The sequence below is a fragment of the Mustela putorius genome, unplaced genomic scaffold, assembly GCF_011764305.1.
Source record: "Mustela putorius furo isolate JIRA1106 unplaced genomic scaffold, ASM1176430v1.1 tig00004197_pilon_pilon_pilon, whole genome shotgun sequence".
Taxonomy (NCBI): domain Eukaryota; kingdom Metazoa; phylum Chordata; class Mammalia; order Carnivora; family Mustelidae; genus Mustela; species Mustela putorius.
Window position 1 is genome coordinate 52,695 of NW_025422312.1, and position 19,941 is coordinate 72,635.

General features: G+C 34.7%; 1 protein-coding gene across 1 annotated transcript in view; it reads right to left on the bottom strand.

The window, feature by feature from the left end:
• The window catches only part of LOC123389925 (cullin-4B-like), a 140,063-nt gene that overhangs the window by 40,657 nt on the left and 79,465 nt on the right, over positions 1-19,941 (bottom strand). Inside the window, exons 15-17 of the mRNA XM_045072828.1 lie at positions 13,797-13,882; positions 13,041-13,148; positions 10,189-10,302 (exon numbers count right to left, since the gene is read on the bottom strand). Of these exons, the coding sequence (XP_044928763.1) occupies positions 10,189-10,302; positions 13,041-13,148; positions 13,797-13,882 (308 nt within the window). The remainder of the gene's footprint in view (positions 1-10,188; positions 10,303-13,040; positions 13,149-13,796; positions 13,883-19,941) is intronic.

Here is a 19,941-nt window from a genome sequence, read left to right on the forward strand (position 1 = left end):
AAACAACATGAAAAGGTGTTCAACATCATTAGTCATTAGGGAAGCTGAAAACAAAACCAAAATGGAAATTACTCATAAAATTAAAGACAGAACTATCATATAATACAGCAGTTCCAGTTCTGGGTTTCTATTTGAAAGAAAGTAAATCATTGTGTCAAAGAAATATGTGCACCCCCCTTCCATGTTCTTTGCAGCACTACTTACAGCAGCCATGAGACAGAAACAAACCATGTCTATGAAGAGAATAATGGATAAAGAAAATTTGACAGATTAAATTGATATACAAATAAGATAGATATATATAAATATAAATACAGTGTTTGCATATATTACACAGATATAGATGCAATGGAATACTGATTACCAAAAAAAAGGAAGAAAATCCTACTTCTCTAATGATGATGATGGAGGACCTGGAAAGCATGAGGGTTAAGTGAAAAAAGTAACATAAAATCAAGTACTGTATGATCTCATGTTTTCCAGTATTATACCAATATACATTCCCATCAATCTCTCAGAGCATGGTCAGTGCCCTACTAACATCTCAATGCGAAGCCCCACTGCCCCAAAAGTGCCAACAGATGACCTGTTCAGTTAGTTGCCTTAGCTGAGCTGCCTGGGAGGGGTCTTTTTCTGACAAAACCAACCTATAAAGTCGATAAGAAAGAACTTCCTATTCAAATGTGTAGATAACAACTCAAGGAATCAAGGATTCAAGTGAATTTGCCTACCTGCCAAATGATAATAACAAGGAAATAAACTGTCAACCAAGAATGCTACTTCTAGGAAGATTATTCCTTATAAATAAAGATGGCATAGATCTTCCCAAACAAAAGCAGATGGAGTTCATCACTAGAACTGACTTACATGAAATGCTACAGGGTAATGTTGAATCTGAAATAAAACCATGCTAATTAATGTCATAAAAAGATACAAATTTATGAAATGTACCTGTAATAGAAAATCTAGTATTTTAATGATGGTACATAATTTAAAGTTCTAATTTAAGGGGTTGCTGGGGTGGCTCAGTTAGGCAATTTTAAATAGAGATGTATCCAACATTTAGTTAGAAGCACCTAAAAATATAAAACAAATATACTAACAACTAAAAAGAGAAAATTAAGCAGTGACAAGATAATAGTTAAGGATTTTCATGCACCATTCTCAAAAAAAGACTGTTTATCCATATACTAAATCAGTTGGGGAATAGATCTGAAAAATACTATAGACTGAAGCACACAAAAATCCTTTTGTAGGACAGGTCTCATATGCCATATAAATAATTTAAAATATAGTATGACAAATTATATCAAGTCTCTTTTCTGAACACAATTGTATGAAATTGGAAATCAGGAACAGAAGGGAAATTCACAAATACATGGAAATTACATGACACAAACCTGAATAACTAATGAATCAAAGAAGATTTTTTAAATATTTTTAATTACTTGAAACAAATGATAGTGGAGATAAACATAACAAAACTGATGGGGCATAGCAAAAACAGCAGTTCGAGGGAACATTTTATGAGACTGAGAACCTTCAGATTATGTGGAGGGAACATTTTAATGGCAATAAATGTTTACATTAAGAAAGAAATATTATCTTTAGGGTTCAAAAAATATTATTATTTTTGAACGCTAAAGATAATATTTCTTTCTTAATGTAAACATTTATTGTGTTGAATTTATTGAAATTTAGGTATTCCCTTAATCAGTGAAGGACAACTATTATTTATTACTTAGAGCAATTGTATACTTTGCTGTTAGAAATTTTTGTATGGGGACAATGGTTAAGCAGGCTATTATTGTATAATATAGAGTTCTTTAGAGGATACGTGTGAGGAAAAGTAGTCTCCTCTCAAATAAAGGTTAATTTCTTTGAAAAAAAAAAAAAAGAAAGAAAGAAATATTATCTCAAGTTAACCTAATTTTACACTAGAAGGAACTAGAGAAACAAAAACAAACTTAAGCCCAAGTTAGCAGGAGGGAGTAACTTACAACAGAGCAGAAATACATGAAAAATAATAGAAAAAAAATTACAGTAAGAAAACTAAAAGTTAGCCCGTTGAAAAATATGTTTGACAGACCTTTACACAGATTAATCAAGAAAAAGGACACAAATAAAATTAAAATGTAAGACAAGACTGCAGTAGAAACTACAGAAATTCAAAAAATAAGAAGAGACTACTATAAACAATTCTACACCAAACGTTAGATGACCTTGAAGAAATAACTGAATTTCTAAAAATATACAACTTACCATTCTAGAAACATAAAGAAATTAAAAACAAACAAACAAACAAACTTGAGCACAGCAATCAGGAGCAAGAAACTGAACAGGTAATCAAAAATCTTTCCACAAAGAAAAACCCAGAATATAGTAACTTCAACTGGGGAAAAACATTTATAGAAGGATACCAACTCTTCTCAAACCCTTTGTAAGAACTGAAGATGAGGAAACACCACACACCTCACTTTAGTAAGCTAGCATTATTAAACTTATAATACCAATTCAGATAAGGACATCACATGAAAACACCAATAGCCCTTGAATGTATGTATATAAATTCTCAGCTAAATACTAAGTAACTGAATTTAACAGAACCTTCAAAAGATTTCCTACCATGCTGAAATGGGATGCATCCCTGCAATACAAAGATGAGTCAAGAAATGCAAATCAATCAATGTGAGATATCACATTAACAGAATGAAAGATGCAAATCATCTCAAATGATCTCAGCAGTTGCAGGAAAAACACTTGGAAATAGTTAATGTGAATTCATGACAAAAACTCTCAACAAAGTGAGACAATGGAGGCCTCAAAATAATGAAGGCCACAAATGACAAGCCAACAGCCAACATTCAATTCAAAAGCATATGTGAGAACATAGTCTTAACTCAATGGTTTCAATAGCAGGCTTATCGTATTTTTATTTTCTCCACTTAATTCCCACCAATTTTCTTTTCTTTTGGCTTCAAACATAGATATCTCCATTCCTCCAACATTAAGCCCTCTCCTTGCTATCAGTGTCTTCAGTCTTCTCCATTACCCTGAATTCCCTGCTTTCCAATTATCCCCTATCTTCTAATGTTTTCCTGCAGAGTTTAGACTTGGTCTATTGACAGGAATGGATCCAGCTTTTGTGGAATCTAAATCTTCCACAACTTGTACACCACTAACTATGAAAATAATGAAATTATAAATATAAAGTAATAAGCTAAGTAAGTATGTACAGAAAATGAGAAATAAACTATGTTTTCACTGAAAAATAAGATACTGTAATTGTGTTATTAATATTACAACTGATTCTGACTTTATAATTTGTAGTCATAGCTAACTTTTGATTAAATCTGTTACTGAAAAACTGTGTTTTTATTGTCTTTCTCCATGTACATATGCATCATCATGCTTTCAAGAAAGGTGTTATTCCCTTGATAAAATGTCTAAACCACCCAGAGCAATCTATACTTTCAATGCCATCCCCATAAAAATTCCACCAGATTTTTCAAAGTGCTGGGACAAAAAACCCTAAAACTGTATGGAACCAGAAAAGACCCCAAATAGCTAAGGAAATGTTGAAAAAGAAAAAAACAAAATTGGGGCACTATGTTGCCTGATTTCAAGCTTTACTACAAGGCTGTGATCACACAGCATGGTACTGGCACAAAAACAGACATACAGACCAGTGGAACAGAGTATAGTGCCCAGCTATGGACCCTCAACTCTATGGTCAACCAATCTTTGACAAAGGACAAAATACCCAGCGGAAAAGAGAGAGTCTCTTCAATAAATGGTGCAGGAAAAATTGTGCAGCTTTGTGTAGAAAAATGAAATTCCCTTACACCATACAGAAAGATAAACTTGAAAGGGACAAAAGACTTCAACAAGAGGAATCTATCAAAACTCCAGAGGAGAACATTAACCTCTGACATCAGCCACAGAAACTTCTTTCAAGGTGTGTCTCCAAAAGCAAAGGAAACAAATGTGAAAATGAACTTTCTGGACTTCATCAAGATCAAAAGTTTCTTCACACCAAAGAAACAGTCAACAAAACAAAGAGGCAACCCACAGAATGGGAGAAGATATTCACAAATAACACTACAGATACCCAAAATCCATATAGAACTCCTCAAACTCAACACTCAAAAAACAGATAATCCTCTCAAAAAAAAAGGCAAGACATGAACAGACACTTCTTCAAAGAAGACATACAAATGGCTAACAGACTACATGAAAAAAAGTTCATCATCATTAGCCATCACGGAGATTCAAGTCAAAACCACAATGCAATACCTTATGCCAGTTACAATGGCCAAAATTAACAAGACAGGAATCAACAAGTGTTGGAGAGGATATGGAGAAAGGAGAACCCTCTTACACTATTGGTGGGAATGCAAGTTGGTGCAGCCACTTTGCAAAAAAGTATGGAGATTCCTTAGGAAATTAAAAATAGAGCTGCCCTATGACCCTGCAATTGCACTCCTGGGTATTTACCCCAAGGATACAGATGCAGGGAAAAGAAGGGCCATATGTACCTCAACATCAATAGCAGCAATGGCCATAATTGCCAAACTGTGGAAAGAAACAAGACGCCCTTCAACAGACAAATGGATAAAGATGAAATGATCCAAAACAAAATAAGTGTTTGAAAATACCCCAAAATACCAAAAAAAAAAAAGAAGAAAAATATATGGTCCATATATACAATATAATACTAAAGAATGAATACCCAACTTTTGCATCAAAACAGACAGGACTGGAGGAGATTATGCTGAGTGATAAGTCAAGGAGAGTGTCAATTATTGTATGGTTTCACTTTCTTGTGGAGCATAAGGAATAACATGGAGGACATTAGCAGAAGGAAAGGATAAGTGAATTGGGGGAAATCTGAAGGGGAAATGAAACACAAAGAGACTGTGGACTCTGAGAAACAATCTGAGGGATTGGGAGGAGAGGGAGGTGGGAATTTAGGTGAGACTGCTGGTGGGTATTAAGGAGGGCACATGCTGCATGTAGCACTAGGTGTGGTGCATAAACTATGAATCTTGGAACACTGAAAAAATAAAATAAAATGAAGTAAAAGGTTTTATTTCCTTTAAATGTCTTCAAATAAAGCAGTATACAGTCATAACTTTTTAATATCTATAATTTTTCATATTATCCTGAATGCAGATAAGAGGTTTCTAGGGAGAATGATATATTAATTATTAATTCCAGCAAAAACTGCACTAGTTTCCTTTTATCCCAACCCATGCTCATTCTGGGATAAAACTTTGAAAATAGTACTGGGGTATGTGCATGAATATGGAACCCAGGAACTATGAATCTGAGAACTTATATATACAACATTCTTTACCCTACATCAAGACAGGAAAAGAAACAATTGCTTCCCAATGAACATTACTTTTCCTTGACAATTGTATTTGGGAGAAGAGTAAGAATGAGAAACCTTAACAATTTTGGAACATCATGGTATTCTCAGGCTAAATTCCTCCTTTTGAAACATGAAACATGACTCTATAGAACTAATAAATTACTATGTAATCTGGCATCTTTTAAGTTTCAAGCCTTGTTCTTTGACCTTTTCTTAGTGAAATTTGTTCAAAAAGGTCTAACCATGTAGAAAATTATCTATATTTTCTCTATAGTAAATTAATTTATTTCATCTTTTATAAGGCAACTCTTCTAACATACTCTGAATATCTGCTCACTAAGGATTCCCTTCAACTCTTTCCCAAGTTGATGTCAATTCCTGTATTGTGAGATCCTATGGTTTACTTGCTCATTTTGATGCAGCACATTTCCTAAAGTTTCCAGAAAGACAATAAATGCGAATTATATTTGTATGATTTTTGTGCATCCTATGTGACAATTTCATGTATATACTGAATAATTATTTTGTTAGCTCATAAACTGCACCTGGAAATCATTTTCTCTGAGACAGCAGAAGACACTTGTTTCCTGTCACATACCTATGAGTTTTAGTTTCTCATCATCTCAAGGCTTTCAATTTTTTTTTGCTTCTCTTCCTTATCTAAGATTCCATCATGATAAACTTTGATGGGATCTATTTTATATTTTTCAATCAAATTCTCACAGGAAGTCTTTTGCAAGGTATAAATTCACATTCAATTCTAAACATTTTTATCAAACTATTTCTTTGATAAATCTTTATTTCAAACACTTCATTTTTTCTATTCTTGTTTTCTCCTATCAAATTCCCCTTGGTCAGAGTTTCTAACTTCACATCTATTAATACTATTTAAAAAGAAAATCAGGCTGTTTAATATGCATAACTTGATTTCATCTTATAAAACCAGATCAAAATGTTGTAAAAAGGCAGTATGAGAAAAGTTCCAGAAAAAAAGTCATTGAAAACTAACAATAATGAACTATAATGAAAATATCCTTAGGAAATTTCTATAGGAAATGAATGTTATTTATAATATTACAAGAAGCATGACAAATAGGCTGTAGAACTTCTAGTCTCCATATTGCTTTTAGAATCTTATTGTATATTACTTATATTCTTTTTTTTCAGTTTAACTTAGAAGAACATTAAAGGTTTACTCTCTAACATAGCTCTCATATTTGACTAAGATTACATGAACATACAAAGTAACTAATAGATGACTTTTTTTACATCATTGAAATATGATGAAAAGTGTTCCACAATGATGAAAGGTATTTCCCTAGTAAAGACTATATTATGTGTAATTTGCTAGATAAAGAAATATATGTATATACATTTTTACTGGGAGAAAAGTAACTTTCTGAAAATATAATGTATTTGCAAAATTTTGAAGTAAATATACATGTGGAATTCAGGTGGAACACGAGATTTTTATGGCCTGGAAACTATTAAGTGTAATACATGTCATAATGCCTTGTCCAAACCTTTAAAGTGCAACACAACAAACTTGAGCACTAATGTATGGATTTTGGAAGATAATGATGTGCCAATGGAGTATTACCAACTGTAATAAATGTACCATTTTGATGGGGGCTATAGATCATGGGAGACCATAATTTCTCTTCAGTTTTGCTATGAATTTTACACTACCTGATAAAACCATGTGTACATTTTAATTCAGAATTGTTCTTATGAAAGGAAAACCTATTTTGAAAATAGGTTTTAGTCCCAGCAGCAAGAAGACTATTCTGTCCAACTCAATCTGGTATTATCAGCATATAAAATACTCAAGAAAATATTACATCTTTCTTGATTCCCTTTCTAAACATACTACAAAACATTAGTTTTTTTTTCCCCCATGTGATGAAATTTGTATATTAAAAAGGAGGACACCTGGTTGGGTCAGTCACATAAGGATCTGCATTTGGCTCAAGCCATGATCCCAGAGTACTGGATCGACTCCCACATCAGGCTCTTTGCACAGCACGGTGTGTGCTTCTCCCTCTACCTCTGCTGCTCTCCCTGCTTGTGCTCTCTCTCAAATAAGTAAAATCATAAAAAATATTGAGAAGAATCACAAGAGAGAATAATTAAAAATGATATCTCCTGCTTGACTTATTTCACTAAGCATGATATGCTCTAGGGTTGCTGGGGGGAGGGGGTTTGGGAGAAGGGAGTTGGATTATGGACATTGGGGAGGGTATGTGCTTTGGTGAGTGCTGTGAAGTGTGTAAACCTGGTGATTCACAGACCTGTACCCCTGGGGATAAAAATATGTGTTTATAAAAAATAAAAATTTTTTAAAAAATGATATCTCCTATATTATCTTATACAGTCATAATGAATCCACAGGGGCATAAAAAAAGTGTGACATGAAAATTACTGACCTCCAAAATTAGTAAAATTGGAAAAATTAGTAAAACTAAGTATTGTATGTTTGCATCAACACAGAAAACACATGTCTGGATACAAAGTTCTCTATTCATTTTAGTCTTCTGAAATGAAAGGATCATGATTAAATTTGTCATTTTTTATCATATCTCTGTATTATCTGACATGTTCTCATAGGCATAAACTTTTTTTCTTGTGTGTAAGCACCAAGCATGATAACAGATTCCTACATATACATGAAAAAATTAGTTGTGTTTATCCATCCTTCAATAATATTAAATATTTAGATGTAAACTGAGCATTTACATCATCTGAGTCCAACTTGACCTTCAGAGATCAAAAGAATCTCACATTACCCTAAGAAATTTAAGAATCTGACTGCCGTCACTCCTGGAATGTAAACTTCACCTCCATCCCCATGCTTGGGTCAAATATGAATTATTATCCTCCTGTCAGGCCTTCCCTAAACTGGCAGAGGCAGAATTAAAAACAAAGCCTGTCTTCTCATCCCTTAACACTTTGATAACTAAGCCACTCATTTCATACACTTAAGGAATGGGTTTGGTCTCTTTTTTAAAGGCTGAGAGGAACATGTTGGACATATTTATCTATGGATTGCCTATGACTTCCATGAAAAAACAAAAAGTGCCATAAGGAAAGTGCCATGGTGGATAGATACATGACTTCTTATGACTTCTGTAACAACTTACCACAAACAGTGGCTTAAAGTGACCTAAATGTACATTCTCTCAGAGTTCTGAAAGTCAGAAATTCATATGACTATCACTGGGCAAGAATCAAGGTGTGGCAGGGTTGTACTGTCTTCAGAGGGTTTATACTAACTTCTAGCCTCCAGTTCCATCTTCATATCCACTCTCTGTTCTCCGTGTGTGTGTGTGTGTTTGGCAGTGGGTGATAAGGGGATGAAGGAGGTATTGGGGGCGGGGGGACTTATGCATGTAAGCTTCCTGAGCCTCTCTGATAACAAAAGTTCATATGGCATTTAAGACCAAGTCAGATCACCAGGATGACTTCCTTCATCTAAAGGTCTCTCATAACATCTGCAAAGATGATTTTCACGTAAAGAAACATTATAGTTCCAGACAAGAGGAAACTGATTATCTTGAGGGCCAAATTTTCAACTTACCATCCAGGACTGGAGCTAAAGGTACTGGATAAGAAGACAGAGGTCAACTCCTTTGCCATCATTTCAGAAGTACAGACAATGAATCTCACTGGACACACAAGCAATTCATTGCCTATTTTGTACAAAATAATTTCCTAATCCTAGGCATTAAGAAGTGATCTCTGGGAGCTCAATCTACATTTTACCTCTTCGCTTCATTTATGTCACTGCATCAGGTGTGATAATGTATACTCTACTGCACACAATCCAAGGAGCAATGGTGCTGGTCTTCTTCTTTTTTTTTTTTTTCCTTTAATCTTGAGAGATACTTTCAATAAACACTCCATGCAACTTTTTCATGACTCAATTTCACACTGTGGTGATTACACTCAGTGAGTAATTCTATCAGCCTTCTAAGGCCAGAGTGATAAATGGTGAGGGCTCTAATGATGATTGATGTGATTTTGAGACATAGAGAACAAAGGCTCACAGAGATCCAAATGTAGACAAATGTACATATATGCACTTACAATTGCACATAATGTTTTAAAAATTGACAAATATACAGATGTAGTGAAAAGAAGGGCCATCTGTACCCCAATGTTTATAGCAGCAATGGCCAGGGTCGCCAAACTGTGGAAAGAACCAAGATGCCCTTCAACGGACGAATGCATAAGGAAGATGTGGTCCATATATGCTACGGAGTTTTATGCCTCCATCAGAAAGGATAAATACCCAACTTTTGTAGCAACATGGACAGGACTGGAAGAGATTATGCTGAGTGAAATAAGTCAAGCAGAGAGAGTCAATTATCATATGGTTTCACTTATTTGTGGAGCATAAGAAATAACATGGAGGACATGGGGAGTTAGAGAGGAGAAGGGAGTTGGGGAAAATTGAAGGGGTGGTGAACCATAAAGAGTCTGTGGACTCTGAAAAACAATCTGAGGGATTTGAAGCAGTAGGGGGTGGGAGGTTGGGGGAACCAGGTGGTGGGTATTAGAGAGTGCACGGATTGCATGGAGCACTGGGTGTGGTGCAAAAACAAAGAATACAGTTATGCTGAAAATAAAAAAAAATTGATTTATACAACAATGATTCATAGGTCAACATATTCAAAATTCAAATACTCCATCAAGTGTTTTGGTGACTTTAAATAATAAAAAAGTATATATTAAAAGAATTATTTATCAAGGTAAAATTTTTATAACTTAAAAGTAAAAGTAAATACTATCATTCAAAATTATTTGCTTGCCTTTTTAAATTCAGCTTTAAGAACACAGTGTCCAAGAGTTGACTGCCACTGAAGCTTCCTGCCACTGTGTTTGCTTAAGTAGAAATTTTTGAAATTTTCCTGAAGTTTTTCCATCTGGAGGAAAGAAGTAGAGAAACATTATTGATAAACTATATGCAAGTAAAGTCACAGTTGTAGCCCTAGACTGTTATATTTATAATTATATATCACCACCACAGACAGGACTATGTAAGGGACTACTGTGGGGAAAAGACCAGGTAAGAAAAATGGAGTCCTGACCCCCCAAGATCAACAAATGCAAAAGACCTCGAGGCACTTAATTGTGAAACTGATCATCATAACTTTAGATAAGAGCTTCTGAGGGCAGCTAGCAGGGTGAAGGAAGGTCCATCAGAATAATATCAGACCTGTCCTTTCCACAGAATCCTGACAAGCCAGGATGTGCTGGCAAGATATATTCAGGGCACTAAATGAGAAGAACATGCAGCCAAGAATACCTTATACAGCAAGACTGACATTCAAAATGGATGGACAGATAATAGAATAGCTTCCAGGACTGGCAAGGTTTAAAAGAATATGTGACCACCAAGATGGCACTACAAGAAATATAAAGGGGGGGGTCATCTCCTATTAAATAAGAAAGAACTGAAGAGTGACACAGAACAGAAATTTAGAGACAATCTATAGAAAAAAGAACTTCATAGGTAATACAATGTCGATAAAAATATATCTTTCAATAATCATTCTCAACGTGAACACCCTGGATACTCCCATAAAATGGCATAGGGAAGCAGACTGGATAAAACAACAGGACTCACCCACATGCTGTCTACAAGAGACCCATTTGGAAACTAGGGATACATCCAGACAGAAAATGAAGGGATGGAGAAGCATCTTTCATGACAACAGGCCTCAAAATAGAGCTGGGGTAGTGATTCTCATATCAGCTAAATTAGATCTTAAACTAAGACTGTAGTCAGAGATACAGAAGGACACTACATGGTTCTTAAAGTGTATCTACCAAGAAGATCCAACAATTGTAAAAATTTATGCCCCCAATATGGGAGCAGTCAAATACATAAGTCAACTGTTAATCAAATAAAGGGTTTTACTAATATGAATCCATTAATTGTAGGGGCTCTTAACACGCCACTCTCAGTAATAGACAGACCATCCAGGCAGAAAGTCAATAAAGAAACAAGAGCTTTGAATGACACATTGGACCAGATGGATCTCATAGATATATACAGAACATTCTACCCTAAAACAACAGAATAATCATTCTTCTCAGGTGCTCACGGAACTTTCTCCAGAACAGACCACAAACTGGGTCACAAAACAAGGGTAAACTGATAACAAAAGACTGACATCATTCCCTGTATATTCTCAGACCACAGTGCTTTGAAACTGGAACTCAACCACAAGAAACAGTTTGGAAGGAATTCACACACTTGGAAGCTAAAGAGCACCCTGCTTAAGAATGTTTAGATCAACCAGGAATTCAAAGTAGAACTTAAAAAATTCATGGAGCCAATGAGAATAAAGATACACTGGTCCAAAACCTATGGGATATGGCAATGGTGGTCCTAAGCTATCCCAACTTCACTCGAAAAAAAAAAAAAAAAAAGTAAAAAAAAGAAAAGAAAAAAGAAAACATCACGATTACAACTGCTCCCTTTCCACCTTAAAGAACTGGAAAATGAAAAGCAAATTAAACCAACCCCACACACAAGAAGGGAGATAATCAAAATTAGAGCAGAGATCAATGATCAAAGACACAGACGAAGTGAACAGAAGGGTCATCTGCACCCCAGTGTTCATAACACCAATGGGCACAGTCACCAAACTGCGGAAAGCGCCAAGGTGCCCTTCAACAGATGAATGGATAAAGAAGAGATTTGTTTATATATACAATGAAATACTACCCCTACATCAGAAAGGATGAATCCCCAACTTTTGTATCAATATGGATGGGACTAGAGGAGATAATGCTGAGTGAAATAAATCCAACAAAGAGAGTCAATCAATTATGATATCGTTCACTTACTTGTGGAGCATAGGGAATAAGACAGAGGACACTAGGATTTGGAGAGGAGAAGGGAGTTGGGGGAAACCGGAGTGGGAAACAAACCATGAAAGACTCTGGTCTCTGAGAATCAAACTGAGGGTTTTGGAGGGGAGGTGGTTGGGGAGCTGGGTGATCTTGATGGCTGGTATTAATGAGGGCACGTAATGCATTGAGCACTTGGTGTGCTGCATAAACAATGAATCTTGGAACAATGAAAAAAAATAAGTAAAAAAAAGAAAAATGGAGTTCTGAGACAAGAAAAGTTTAATTTTTTTTCTAGTTCAATACAGTATGTTCAATCATTTACATGTGCTCCTGAGGAAACCCACCAACATGGCAATATAATCATAAAAATTAAATATATGCAGAAAGACAGTAAAGATAATAGCAATCGAGTTGCCAGTATTAGTAAAAGGAACAACAAAGAGACAATGGGTAATAGACTTAGCAGAGAAGAGAAAGCTAAAACCAAAGCTGCAAGCTGAAAATGGGTGGCACTGGGAGGCAAGTTTCCATGCTTACTAAGTGGAACAATGAGTAAAAAATGTGATTTTTTTTCCATCACATTTTTATGTGATACATGAAGAAACAGTTTGTATTACAACACAGTAAGAAAAAAAATATGCTGATAGCAGTAAATGCACAGCCTAAAACAAAGGAAGTCAGGCTCGTATAATTAAAATCTACCTCTGACTATATCATAAGACTATTTAAACAACTGAAAATCTTTTTTAAAAAATCTGCTATAGCATATATTATAGTCTTAAAACAGTGAATTTCTTACCTCTGGGGGTAATTGGATCTCCTTAGGGATATAGGCCGGCCAAAAACTCGTTGTCAGAATATTCACAGTTAATTCAATGTTTCCGGATATATTTTGATTCTGCATATACTGCAAAATATAAGGATGCAATGAAATAATAAGAATCTTAAAACTCTTACATGGTTATAAAATACACACACACTGCCAAAAAAAAACCTTAAATATATGAAAGCAATGGAAAGACAAGTATGTGTAGGAAAATAAATTAAAAATAGTTATTTGAAATATATTATGTAGTTCTTTGAATATGTAGTGGGAATGTTAAGTGTCACTGAATTTCCTTTCAAAAAACACAAAGTTGGGGTCATAATTTAAAAGTCATTGCTTTACCAGTTTACCTCCCTGTTTTTATCTTATTTTTCCTTCTCTTCCCATATGTCCATTTGTTTTATTTCTTAAATTACATATATGAGTGAAACAACCAGCGACAGTTTAGGGAACAAACTGAGTGTTGCTGTAGAGGAGGGGGTGGGGGGATGAGATAACTGGGTGATGGACTTCAAGGAGGGCATATGATGTAATGTACACCAGGTATTATAGGCAACTGATGAACCAATGAACACCCCTGAAACAGGTAATACAGCATTTAAAAAATGAATTTAAATAAAAAATTTTTAAAATAAATGATTTAATATGACTCTCAAGTATTAATCTTAAAAGAACCAAACCATTTAAACACTTGACATTAAAAACAAAATTCTTTTAGATAAGAAATACCTGTTTTAACTGAATCATGATATCTTTGGAAAGCTCCATGTCTTTAAACATTCCTTGAAGTTTATTAGTAAAAGCAGTTCCACATTCTGTAAAATATTTTAAAACAACCAATTATAGGTACATATCAGAGAATACCACTGGCAGGGAACTCCAGGAGTCCATCTCCCACAAATAAACACTGAGAAATATTTAAGTGTCAGAATCTCTCTTACCAAAATTCTGAGAGACAGGTGAAGTTTTGTAAACCAAGTGGAAACATAACTGGTATAAAGGTAACATGAATATAAATATGCGATATTTTTACTTCACTCCAATTCTATTCACTTTCCTATGCAAGTGGATCTTGTTACTGCATGATAGTTTAGGCTCCCAATGTGAATACCCGGTTCCCAAGAAACTGTGTTTGTTTGGATTGAATTCAGGTCTGCCAGAGTAACTGACTCAATGCAGACCATCTCCACAAAGTTCTCCAAAACATTCAAAGACAAGTAAGAAAGGTTTTCATGGCTAAAATACAAGTAACATTTGGATGGGGGGGGTGGGTGAAATACAGTCAACAGACTGGGAGGAGAAGCCACAAGGTACAATTTTCAGGTATTAGACGTTTGAAAAGCACCAGCAAAGTAGGGAATTTAGTAAGCCCATTAGGGCTATTTGTAAGCCCAAATCAGGAAGCATTTTAGAAAAAATGTGTCAAAAGTTCTCTCCTATTTAAATTTAGGCTCAGTGAAAACAAGAAGCAAAGATCAGTAAGACAAAATTGTACATACCTAAAAGTACAAAAAAAAAGACCCAACACAGAACCAATTTTAAAAGATCAACAGTTTTGTTTTTCTTTATTTTCTTCTGTGTGTGTGTGTGTTATAGAAATTCCACCAGGCACTGGTACTACTGACATACTGCAAAAAATACTTTATTACTGCACACAAGAGGAAACAAATTCTGAAAGAATACTTGGAAAAAGTCCCTAAACAAGTGAACAACTTCAGCTCACAAGCAATAACAAATGCTAGACAGAGAGAATATCTGCTTTCCAGAGTTGTCTTTTATTAATAAAAAATGAAAAATGGCTAGCGTAAGCCTAAGCTTACTTTTAGAGATCTTACTTACTTTTAAATTTACTTTAGAGATCACACATTTTAAAATAAATAATGTTTTTATTAAAATGGGAAGAATGGCCAGTTTTTAACAAAAGCTACAAGACATACAAAAAAGTATAGAGATATGGCATTTCATAAGAAAGGAGAAATTAGCAGAGACTGCCTGAGAGGAAGCATAGACGTTAGACATATTAAAAAATTACTTTAAATCAACTATCTTATATATGTTCATGGAAACAGGTCAAATAAAATTATCCAATATGAAGAGAAGGAAGAAAAACAATGAAGAAAAATAAGCAGAAACTACGTATATTGGCACATGGGCAATTGTGTCAACATACAGTTCCTAAATTTCTAAGAGAGTGGAAAATCATGAGAGACTATGGACTCTGAAAAACAAACTGAGGGGTTTGAAGTGGCAGGGGCTGGGAGGTTGGGGTATCAGGTGGTGGGTATTATAGAGGGCACGGATTGCATGGAGCACTGGGTGTGGCGAAAAAATAATGAATACTGTTTTTCTGAAAATAATTAATTTAATTTTTAAAAAATTAAAAAAATTTTTAAAAAGAGAGTGGAAAAATAAAATGGGAAAAATAATATTTGATTTGTATATTAAATGACAAACAATAATCTACACATACAAGAAGTTCAATGAATTCTAAGCAGATTACATTCAAACAGTTCTACACCAGGGCACATTATAATAAAAGAGTCTAAATACAAAGATAAAGTTAGAATCCTGAAAAGACCTAGATACAAGTGATTTGTTAATATAAAGAGACTCTCAGTAAAATTAGGAGTATTTTTCAAAAAGGAAGGACAGTGGCACAATATACATATAAAGTGCTGAAATGGAAAAAATCTCAAATACAAAATCTATATTCTCCAAAACAATATATCAAAAATTGATATATTTTTTGATATATATATAACAAAAAAAAAGACCCAACACAGAACCAATTTGAAGGAGACATTAAGGAAAAAAATGATGGAGTTAGATTCAATTACCTCCATCCTACAAGAAATCTTACCAGACAGGAGATCAAAGCTCTAACAAGAAATAAAGAACATTTATAATATAATATTTTATATTATAAAGATAAATGTAAATGAACAGTTTTATATTTTTGGTTTGTAAGTCCTCTATCTCCTATTTGATTCATCGGCAAAAGATAAATACACACACACACACACACACACACACACATATATATATATGCCACATTAATGTTATGTATATACATAATTCTACATATACATGTACAGTGTATATTACATGTGCACTCACACATATATTATATATTGCACATATAATAAAAGAATGTACATACACACATCGTATACATACACAAAACAGCACCTATCACATATTAGTATACATATAGATACATTAGACATGGTACAGGCAACATACATATGTAATATGTATATTTTACACATACTATGTCATAATGAAGCAGGAAGAAATTGACAAACTGAATAGACCAATAACTAGTAATGAGATTGAAGCAGTGATCAAAAACCTCCCAAAAAATACAAGTCCAGGACCTGATGGATTCCCTTGGGAATTTTACCAAACATTCAAAGAAGAAATAGTACCTATTATTCTGAAGCTATTTCAAAAATATAAATAGAAGGAAAACTGCCCGACTCATTCTAGGAGGCCAGCATTACTCTGATCCCAAAACCAGGCAAAGACCCCATTACAAAGGAGGAATTCAGACCACTATCCCTGATGAATATGGATGCAAAGATTCTATACAAGATCCTAGCTCACAGGATCTAAAAACACATTAAAAGGATTATTTGCCATGACCAGGTGGGATTTATCTCTGAAATCCAAGGATGGTTCAACATTTGCAAATCAAACATTGTGACAGAATACATCAATAAGAGAAGAGACAAGAACCACATGGTCCTCTCATTTGATGCAGAAAAAAGAAAGCATTTGACAAAGTACAGCATCTTTTGCTGATTAAAAGTCTTCAGAGTATAGTGACAGAAGGAACATTCCTCAATTTCATTAAATCCATCTATGAATAGTGAATATCATTCTCAATGAGGAAAAGCTGAGAGCCTTTTCCTTAAGATCAGGAACACAACAAGGATGTCCACCCTTACCACTACTGTTCAACATAATACTAGAAGTCCTAATAACAGCAATCAGACAACAAAAAGAAACCAAAGATACTCAAATTGGCAGAGAAGAAGACAAACTATCTCTCTTTGCAGAAGACATGATACTTTATACCGAAGACTCCACCCCCAAATTACTAGAACTCATACAGCAAATTAGTAATGTGGCAGGAAACAAAGTCAATGCACAGAAATCAGTTTTTTTTCTTACACACTAAAAATGAAACTATAGAAAGAGAAACTAGAGAATAGATTCCATTTACAATAGGACCAAAATCCGTAAGACAACTTGGAATAAACCTCACCCAAGAGGTAAAGGATCTATACTAGAGGACATACACTCCTGAAACAAACTGAAGAAGATACAAAAAGGCAAAACATTCCATGCTCGTGGATCAGAAGAAGAAATATTGTTCAAATGTCTATGCTGTGCGAGCAATCTATATTTTCAATGCCATCCCAAGCAAAATTCCACCAGCATTTTCCAAAGTACAGAAACAATCCTAAAATATGTATGGAACCAGAGGAGAGCTCAAATCACCAAGGAACTGCTGAAAAAGAAGAACAGAGTTTGGGCATCATGTTGCCTGATTTTAAGTTATATTACAAAGCTGTGATCACCCAGACAGCATGGCACTGGCACAAAAACAGACACACAAACCAATGGAACAAAATAGAGGACCCAAATATGGACCTTAAGCTCTATGCTCAACTAATCTTCAAAAGAGCAGGAAGAAATAGCCAATGGACAAACGAAAGTCTCTTCAATAAATGATGCTGAGGAAATTGGACAGCCCTATACAGAATAATGGTACTCAACCATTCTCTTACACCATACACAAAGATAAACAACTCACGATGGATTAAAGACCTCAGTGGAACACAGGAATCTATCAAAATCCTGGAGGAGAACATAGGCAGTAACCAACATCAACCACAGCAATTTCTTTCGAGACACATGTCCCAAGGCAAGGGAAAAAAAGCAAAAACAAACTTTTGGGACTTCATCAAGATCAAAAGTTTCTGCACACCAAAGAAAACAGTCAACAAAACAAAGAGACAACCACAGAATGGGAGAAGATATGCACAAATGATACTAAAGACAAGGGGCTAGTGCCAAGATCTATAAAGAACTTCTCCAGCTCAACACCTAAAAAAACAAATAATCTGGTCAAAAATTGGACAGAAGATATGAACAGACACTTCTGCAAAGAAGACACACAAATGGCTAACATATTTTAGTATATGTGCTGCCGAAGCGAGCACACAAATGGCTAACAGATGCATAAAAAAATATTCGTCATCATTAGCCATCAGGGAAATTCAAATCCACCTAACCACAGTTAGAATGGCAAAAATCGAGAAGGCAAGAAACAACAAGTGTTAGAGAGGATGTGAAGAAAGGAGAACCCTCTTCCACTGTTGGTGGGAATGCAAGTTGGTGCAGCCTCTTTGGAAAACACTGCGGAGATTCCTCAAAAAATTAAAAATAGAGCTACCCTATGACGCAGCAATTGCACTACTGGTTATTTACCCCAAATATACAAAGGTAGTGAAAATAAGGGCCACAGGCACCTCAGAGTTCAGAGCAGCAAAGCCTACAAAGCCAAACTGTGGAAAGAGCTGAGATGTCCTTCAACAGACACATGGATAAAGAAGATGCAGTCCATATATACAATAGAATATTAGTCATCAGAAAGAATGAATACCCAAGTTTTGCATCAACATGGATGAGATTGAAGAGATTATGCTAAGTGAAATAAGTCAAGCAGAGAAAGGTGATTATCATATGGTTTTACTTATTTGTGAAATGTAAGGAATGTATGGAGGACATTAGCAGAAGGTAGGGAAAAATGAAAGGAGGGAAATCAGAGGAGGAGACAAACCATGAGAGATTAAGGACTCCAGAAAACAAACAGGGTTTTAGAAGGGAGGAGGATGGGTAAGCCCTGTGATGGGTATTAAGGAGGGCACGATTGCATGGAGTACAGGGTGTTATATGCAAACGATCAGTCATGAAACACTACATCAAAAATGAATGATGTACTGTACGGTTACTAAGATAATTTTAAAAAATAAATTGGAAAATTTCAATAGAAGATTTAAAAAATCCTCAAAAAACAAGAATCAAGGCTCAATACCAAAAAGAACACAAATCAAAAACCTGTAACAAATAATTTAAAATAAATGATGTAAACATTCTCAATAAGTTCATATGGGTAAAAACTAAACAAAATGAGAAAAATATGCATGAATAAAATGAGAACACCACCAGAGAGATATTATAAAAATGAAATAAGCAAAAATACTCAATTTTAAAAATTAAATAACCGAATTCAAAAACTCCTTAGAGTGGTTCAAAAAAGAAGTTATCATGAGAAAAAGGAAAGACTCAGCAAATACAAACACAAGATATTTGAAATCAATGATTCAGAGGCAAAAAACAAAACAAAAAAAAAGGATGGAAAGTGAAAGCAGCACAGGAGACCCATGAGACTCCATCACACCTAAAAATATATGTAGTACAGGAATTCCAGAAAGGGAGAAGAGAGGGACAGAGAGGCTATTTAAAGAAATAATGACTGGAAGTGTAAGTATCTAAACCTGTAGAGAAACTGAACAAGCTAATATCTAAATAGACCCAGTCCAAGATGAGGCACATTATTATCAATCAGCCAGAAATCAAAGGCAAGAAAGTTGACAATCCCAAAAGCAGCAAGAAGAGATCAATTTGTCTTACAAGAAAACTTCCCTAAAATAATATAAAGGATTTTTTTCAGGAAAATTTATGGCCAGAAAAATGTGGATGGACAATATATTCAAGTTGATGAAAGAAAGGGAAAAAGCTATATCCAGCAAAATTGTCACTTAAAGCTGTAAGAGATGAAAACTGAGGAAATAAATTACCA